This window comes from Alosa alosa, chromosome 12 (assembly GCF_017589495.1).
Source record: "Alosa alosa isolate M-15738 ecotype Scorff River chromosome 12, AALO_Geno_1.1, whole genome shotgun sequence".
In the NCBI taxonomy this organism is placed as follows: Eukaryota; Metazoa; Chordata; class Actinopteri; order Clupeiformes; family Clupeidae; genus Alosa; species Alosa alosa.
The window spans coordinates 4,730,039-4,738,332 of NC_063200.1; the positions used below are offsets into that span (position 1 = coordinate 4,730,039).

At 46.1% G+C, this 8,294-nt stretch overlaps 1 protein-coding gene across 1 annotated transcript in view; it reads left to right on the forward strand.

Moving 5' to 3' along the window:
* Positions 1 to 8,294, forward strand: part of rictorb (RPTOR independent companion of MTOR, complex 2b) — a 50,948-nt gene that overhangs the window by 5,828 nt on the left and 36,826 nt on the right. Inside the window, 5 exon segments of the mRNA XM_048258420.1 lie at positions 2,328 to 2,392; positions 3,352 to 3,483; positions 6,149 to 6,212; positions 7,229 to 7,355; positions 7,742 to 7,911. Coding sequence (XP_048114377.1) covers positions 2,328 to 2,392; positions 3,352 to 3,483; positions 6,149 to 6,212; positions 7,229 to 7,355; positions 7,742 to 7,911 — 558 coding nt within the window.

Below are 8,294 nucleotides of genomic sequence, written 5' to 3' on the forward strand. Positions count from 1 at the left end.
TTCTGTTCGGAGACGAGAGCTCTGGTCCTGTAGTAGTGGCCTGCAGGGGAGACGAGAGCTCTGGTCCTATAGTAGTGGCCTGCAGGGGAGACGAGAGCTCTGGTCCTGTAGTAGTGGCCTGCAGGGGAGACGAGAGCTCTGGTCCTGTAGTAGTGGCCTGCAGGGGAGCCGAGAGCTCTGGTCCTGTAGTGGCCTGCAGGGGAGAGGAGGCCGCTGATGGATGAGTGGAGTGCAGGAGGCCACTGCAGAGGCCAGGCTAACAGAGCTCACTGCTGGCCTCTGCTACTGCATGTCATGGAGGAGAAGGACAGAATACACACACACAAGCTTTTACTGTGTAGGTGCTGCTGTGTTGCCAGATGTGGTAGCATGCAATCCTGTGCATTTCTGGCTGTCATTTTTATGGAATTGTTTGTTGATCATTTAAATGGATGTTGCTGATTAATTTGAATGCTAGACTGAATGAATACTAAAACCATTCAGGAGAGAAGAATGAAATTAGATGAGGCTTATATACTGTATATGGATTGTGTACATATGTGCTCTTCTCAATATGGATATGCATATTTTTATTTCAGCAGGATATTAGTGGTGTAATGGAATGGGAATTCACCTCACTAAATGCAGTTTAAAAGCAACAACAACCCACACAGTCAGAATTACCATTATAGCTCCCTTCAATTACAAGCTGCGCAGTGTTGTCAGTGGAAGCAGGCATTGTAGCGCGTGCAGTAGTGGTGCTTCTAACTAATCTCCCCGCCCACCATAGGATTATGTTATTGTAGCCACCAGGGCTGGGCTGTGCTGCATTTAGAGGCTGTATTTATAAACGCCGTGTTTTGGTTTGTGCGTGGGCCGAGTTGTGAGTTGTGATTCAGCCTCGGATGGGAAGCTGAGTGTGCCTGAGTGAGCAGCAGCAGCAGAATGAGAGTGTGTGTGTGTGTGCGCGCGCGTGTGTGTGCGTCTGCGTGCGCGTCTGCGTGCGCCCGTGCGCGCGTGTGTGTGCGTGTTGTTGAGGGATGTGCTACTGCTGGTTAACCTCTCCAGCCGACTCTTACTTCCTGCCCTTGATGCCTCCTGGCATGTACCGCAGCAACACTCCCCTCTGCGCTGCTGCCTTGTCATGGCGGGGAGGCCTCAGTGCCTCAAGGACCCTGTGTGCCATAACGGCGGCAAGCCTTAGGTCCCTGGCAGGTCTCACCATGCTGGACAGGTTACAGGTGAGAGGTCCCTGGCAGGTCTCACCATGCCGGACAGGTTACAGGTGAGAGGTCCCTGGCAGGTCTCACCACGCTGGACAGGTTACAGGTGAGAGGTCCCTGGCAGGTCTCACCACGCCGGACAGGTTACAGATGAGAGGTCCCTGGCAGGTCTCACCATGCCGGACAGGTTACAGGTGAGAGGTCAGACAAAAAGCGGCACTTGGCCCTCCAGGTTTGGGGGTTGGGGCTCAGAGCTAACTACTTTGTCCTGTAAAAACAAAAAGATTTGTTATGGTAACAGCAACCAGCCAACTCTAGTCTGCCTTTTTGAATGTGTCTCCGAAGGAGGGAGAGAGTGAAGGCTGTTGACGCCGGTTTTGTCAGCACATACACTGAGGCATGGTGTCGTGAAGGTATTGCGAGCCTCTGTGATGGATGTGGATCTGTATGTGGGTCTCTGGCTGGCTCATGCTCAGTGAGACTAGTTTGATGGCTCTGTGGCTCTCAGCTGTGTGGCATGTGGTGCAGTGATGGCATTGCATGATATGACACATCTCTGTTTAATGGTCCTGCAGCATTTTAAAGGAACACCCCTCCACTGGCTACTTGGCTAACAGATGATCTGCTGTTTTGTCTTTTTTGCCAACTGTTTTAACACCAATAACAATTACAACAACAACAACAATGTCGACAGTAATGTATTTGCACCATTGAATGGAAACTCACACGTTCTCTCGTGTGTTTTTCAAACTATCACCACGTCTTCTCCAATTGGCCAGACACGGAGATGAAAGCAGAAGTGTTAACCATAACTTGTTGTAAAACAAATGGTTGATCAGAGGCCTCAACAAAGACATAGAATTTGAAATGCACCGTTTTTGTCATTGACCCACCTGTTTGTCACATAATTCAAAAAAATTAGATCACATCAATTTAATTTAGGGAAATGAAGTTCAGTGGATTAAAACCTTGGTTAAAATCAACCTGTGAAACACTGACATGGACAGATTCCACAGATGCAGATCATCCAGAAGAAGCCACACCTGGCCTAATGTTTTTGTTTATTTGTTTGTTTAACGTGTATATGTATGTGAACGTGTTTGTTTCTGTTTATTCTGCCCTCAGCTCCTCTTTAATGTAGGCCACTCCGAGGACAAGTTTGGCTTCACTTATGAAGAAATCATCATCTGGTGAGTCACGACCCAGCTATGCTAGTGTGAGCCTCTCTCTCATCTTCTCCTGCTCTGATGGTCTTGTGTGGCCGAGAGCTCTGGCTGTGGGAAATGCTGAAGTGCTCTGTGGTCAACAACACCAGCTGTTTACCCCTTGTGGAATCCTCTGAATGATCCTCTTCCTGTTTAATAAGAGAAGTGACACGGGGGCGCTGTGGAGCAAGTGGCTGCAGCGTCTCTAGTTGAGTCCGACCTGCGGTCATTTGCCCATCCCAGCCCATCTCCCTCTCCCACTCGCTTCCTGTCAGTCTTCACTGTCCTATCTCAATAAGGAAGGCAAAGAAGGTTTTAAGACCCCTAAAGTGAGGGGCAGCCGTGGCCTACTGGTTAGCGCTTCAGACTTGTAACCGGAGGGTTGCCGATTCGAACCCTGACCAGTAGCCGCGGCTGAAGTGCCCTTGAGCAAGGTACCTAACCCCTCACTGCTCCCCGAGGACCGCTGTTGTTGCAGGCAGCTCACTGCGTCGGGATTAGTGTGTGCTTCACCTCACTGTGTGTTCACTGTGTGTGCTGAGTGTGTTTCACTAATTCACGGATTGGAATAAATGCAGAGACCAAATTTCCCTCACGGGATCAAAAGAGTATATATACTTGTACTTAAGAACTACTATATATATATATATATATATATATATACTTGTACTTAATACTAAAGAATAGAAATGTTTTATTACAGACTGGCCTGTTGAATCGTAGCTGCTTTCATTAGCATCGTTGCACCATTGTAGTGACATCCTGGGTTATCTGGTTGTGTGTTGTTTAGGCAACAACAAAACAATGTCTCCTGTTGGTCTTGGAAATAACAGACTGTAAACAGGGTGGGTCCAGTGAGGCTGCATACTTGTGTCTGGTTTCATCTTTTGGTTTGATGTCTATGATTATGACCGGTGGCCTGACCCTTTCTCTCTCCCCCTCAGTTTGCGGTTGGCCCTGCTGAACGAGGCCAAGGAGGTGCGTGCTGCTGGCCTCCGAGCGCTCCGCTACTTGATCCGAGACACCGCCATCCTCCAGAAGGTCCTGCGTCTGCAGGTGGACTACCTGATCGCCAGGTGAGATGTATAGCCCAACGCCCCAAGCAACACCAGAGGGGTGGAGCTGTGGAGCAAGCAGCAGCATCTCGACTACATTATGATCTAAGTGCTCATGGGGAACAGTGGTTGGACGCTGACCACTGATCATTTCCCAATCCCACCCTGTCTCACTCTCCCACTCATTTCCTGTCAAAGTCACTACCCAACTTTACTACCGGCAAGCATACAGACAGGAAGCCCCAGAAATCTACTGTAAAAGAAAAGGAACACCAGCATGTTTTGCCAGCTTTACTTTGAGGGACACCTCACAGTCTCTCCTAACACGTTCATTTAGAGAAGAGAAACCGTGACTGTGGCTTGTTGATTCAAGCACTGCCGCTGTTAGTTAACATGTCCTAAAAGGAAGGACTGTTTGATATCAGAGCTTGGCAGGAGTTCAGATATCACTTTTGTTATTGCTGCACTTGCCAGTAAAATATCTCACTGCTCATGTGATTGTTGTGGTCTGCTGGTCAGAATCAGCAGCAGTTACTGGCTGCAACTGGACTAATGCTGTTTGAGCAACTACCCCACATAAACAAGAGTGTGCGCATGCGTGCACACTTACACACACCACTAACACCTCGTGATGTTAATGCCCAGAGAAGAATAGATCAGCTCATGTTAGGATCAGTGAGGCGTGTGTGTGTGTGTGTGTGTGTGTGTGTGTGTGTGTGTGTGTGTGTGTGTGTGTGTGTGTGTGTGTGTGTGTGTGTGTGTGTGTGTGTGTGTGTGTGTGTGTGTGTGTGTGTGTGTGTGTGTGTGTGAGGCGAGTGTGGGGGGGGTGCAGATTCTGTACAGAGAAACCTTTAGAGAGGAGTTGTTTTGGGTTTGAGGGAAAGCCCATGAGTGGGAAGGAGGGTAGTAAGAGGCTGAGGAGAGAGATGGAGAACAGTGCGTATTGCCTTTAGCCCAGAGGAATGGAGGTGCTGAGAACGAGCAGAGGGTTGTGTTGTGTGGGGCGTCACTACTATCATCTAACTGCAAGTGCACAGCTGCAGAGCCCCAGCTTACATAGCACTGCATCCACACTGCCTAGCACAGGCTAGCACTTCTTGCCACAGATTAGCATAGCACTGCTTTGTGTAAGGGGCTGTTACACACACACACACACACACACACACACACACACACACGTTCAAGCACACACACACTTGTTTCTCTAATACATGAGCTTACATCACCTGTTTACCTGTCTGGGAAGAGACTGATTCACTGGGGAACTGTTGGGCGTTGAGTTTATTTACACTCCCGTTGCCCCGGGTTACTTTTTAACCAGTGGTCAAGAACTGCACAGTTCCTCGTTTCTCACCGAGAAGAGCTATTTGTTTTGTCAATAATATGTATGGCTTTGTGTTGATTTCGCTAAAAAGGCGTACTTGTTTTTGTACAGATACAGAACACCTAGCATGGCACTACCAACACAAAGGTCAAAGTGACAAATTGATAACCTTCCTCATAATGTTTAATATGGGAAACATTTCTTCAGTGATGAAGTGTGCAGCGGGGCCCAAGCGTAACCATGAGTGATGCGGTTTTTTTATAACCCGCGCCCGCCCGACCCATTTTGGAGATCCAATCCGCCCCCTTCCGACCTGACAATATATGTGTTTAACATCGACCCGAACCCGACCCGACCCAACATGCAAATTCCTAATTTTAATGATAAGTAACGTGGTTGCATCAATATCATGTAGCCATGATAATGTTACTTTATAGGCTAATAAATAAGACATTCATATAGGCTTGTCTAAATAATTTAAACTGCCAATTACAATGGGAAACATCTGGACTTAAAAACAAAGTAGCCTTACCAACCCTTCATCCTCTCTCTTTTTAGATTTTTAATGTAGAGAAAACACTCATAAAACGCAATCACAAATTAATAAGACCGGGATGATTAGGCCATGCTATAGACTAATTAAACTAAACTTAATCGGCCTACAGGCTAGTGTAAACGTCTGTGGAGTGTGGAAACATCTGTGGAAATAACTCACTCTTTTTTTTTATCTAAGAGTGAGCTGAGAAGCAGGGACGTTGCCAGATAATCGTGGTTAGGATCTAAATATTATCCGTTCGCTTACACCAGGTGTTTTAGGAAATAGAAGCTGATTTAGACTATCATCTGGATAATTAGAAACAACTGTTTAATTTTATTATATGGATAAGCTTTGTCCCCTCCGATGGGGTATTGCCTGCGGGTCATATCCGGCCCCCGCAACACTAGTAACCATGTATAGCATCCGCCATCACATGTCCCTTAACCATATTGACCTTTTGATGAGGCTGCACGATTTAGGGTAACTATCTAATTCCGATTTGTCTGACACATTTTGCGATTGTATGATCATTTTTTGAAAATTAAGCTTCAGTTCAATATTCCGAAGTTAGTTTATGTTGGACCATTTCTGATTGGTGAGAAATGCCCTAGTGCATGAGAGGCTATGTTAGGTGAGCTTCACTGTTTGGATGTTGGATGAAGGAGGATGTAAAAATTGTAGATGTGACCAGATTAACCATTTGGATAGAGTTGCGAGCTGCACAATTAATTGCAGCAATTCAAATTGCATTTTGATTAAAGATGAATTAATTGTGTAGCCCTACTTTTGATCTTTGACCTGTAACCGTATTATCCTTTGTGCAGATGCATAGACATCCAGCAGAGCAACGAGGTGGAGCGAACACAGGCTCTGCGCCTGGTGCGCAAGGTGAGTCTGCCATTAACACACACATATATCCACACATCTAAAGGCACACACACGTATGGCCATCCTGTTAGAGGTGTGTGTGAGAGAGACACACACACACACACATACACACACACACACACACTCAGTCTGTTCACATCTTGCTAGAACACACCCAAACCAGCAGTTGATTTAGAGAGACTGTGTTTAGAGAAAAAAAATGAGGTCAGGAAGCTTGTAAATGGATGTATTCATATTTTATTTGCTTATTCCTATTAATCTAACAATTGAGAATATTGTAGGATAAACATAGAATTTCCCTTGTAACTTCCACAGCCTGTGAAAGTTGAATTTGGGTTATTTAAATGATTACAGGGGATTGATAAATATCCCCCATTGTGCCATGGAATTCTCAGGAAACAATTGCAATTGGCCTCTCTGTTTTGATAATGCTGCCATCAATAAAGGAGTGTTTGTTTTCGTATTTTTCTGCAAGACACATGGATTTCCTGTGTGTGTGTGTACGCGTGTATAGTGTGTGTGCGTGTGTGTGTGTGTGGGGGTGGATGGTGGGGTTGCTGGGTGGGTGTTTTTTAAACAATGCACTCTTTGATCTGAGCGGCCTTCTGCCTGCATTCAGTTAAAATGCAAAAGAGCAAAGCTTTTCCCCTGCGTCATAACATAATGTCTGTAATTCCAAGGTATTATGGAAATGATGGCGGGAGAGTATCGCCTTGTAATGGAAAAAATTCTCTCTCTCTGCTGTGTCATGTATGCGATTTTCCAAACAATATATTCTTCATCAGTTACTTTTTCATTTCATTTATAGATCTTAGTGATTTGCACTAGCAGAGAATTCATGTTTCAGTTTTATGTAAAAGGCTATGACCCATCTCATTTACCCGGCAAGCATATTGAAGCTTTAACAAGATCTCATCAGGTATGTTTCTCTCTCTCTCTCTCTCTCTCCCTCCCTCTCTCCCTCCCTCTCTCTCTCTCTCTCTCTCTCTCTCTCTCTCCCTCCCTTCTCTGTGTAGATGATCACTGTGAACGCTCTAGTCTTCCCGAGCTCAGTCACTAACTCCCTCATCGCCGTGGGCAACGATGGACTGCAGGAAAGAGATCGCATGGTGCGAGCCTGTATAGCCATCATCTGCGAGCTGGGTAATCACACTTGTACAACTACACACCCACACCCACTCATGCACAGATATGCGCCAATATATGCAAAGAAACTAGACAGGCACCAACAACCATGCACGTGTACCCAGTATGGAGTCCTGAAAGGGTCACTTTTCTATGGTGGGAATATAGGTCTTTTTTTATTTTATTTTACGTAATACATTGTGAGGGATCACAAAAGTATATTGTGAGGGAATGCAAAAATGTTTTCCCACCTCAAGCAAACAAAAAAAAAAGTCTCACCATGTCCCCTCTGGGGCTCCATACAGATAGACGTATATTAACGGAGTGTGAACTCTGTGTTTGTGTTTGTGTGTGTGTGTGTGTGTGTGTGTGTGTGTGCGTGTGCGTGCGCTCTAATCCGTCAGCACTGAAAAACCCAGAGGTGGTGGCCCGGCGTGGGGGCCTGAGCACCATCCTGAAGAGCGTGATCGACTGCCAGCTGAGCCGCATCAACGAGGCGCTCATCACCACCATCCTGCACCTGCTCAACCACCCCAACACGCGCCAGTACGTGCGGCCTGACGTCGAGCTGGAGGTAGGAGCCCAGACCATGGTACAGGGTCAACCGACCCTTCTGCCCTGCCTCACCCAATGCCCTTTCAGTCTTGATGTTTTGAAATTGAAAGTGGCTGTGTTAATTGTCACATGACTTGGACTCGATGATTTTGATGAATTTAGACTGGACTTTAAAAAATTAGAAATGACTTACAATGCTATTGACTTGACTTGACTCGACTCGGACTTTGCCCCTTTGACTTGTAATGACTTGTGGCATGGGTAAAATGATTTGTATTGTATCAAAATATAACTATTTCCTGCCCATACCAATTTCAGCAGTTCATCTAACGTTACACCTGCAATGCAGCATTATTTTTCATGGCATGCAGGGTCTCTTATTGATGAGAAAGGAAATGGTAT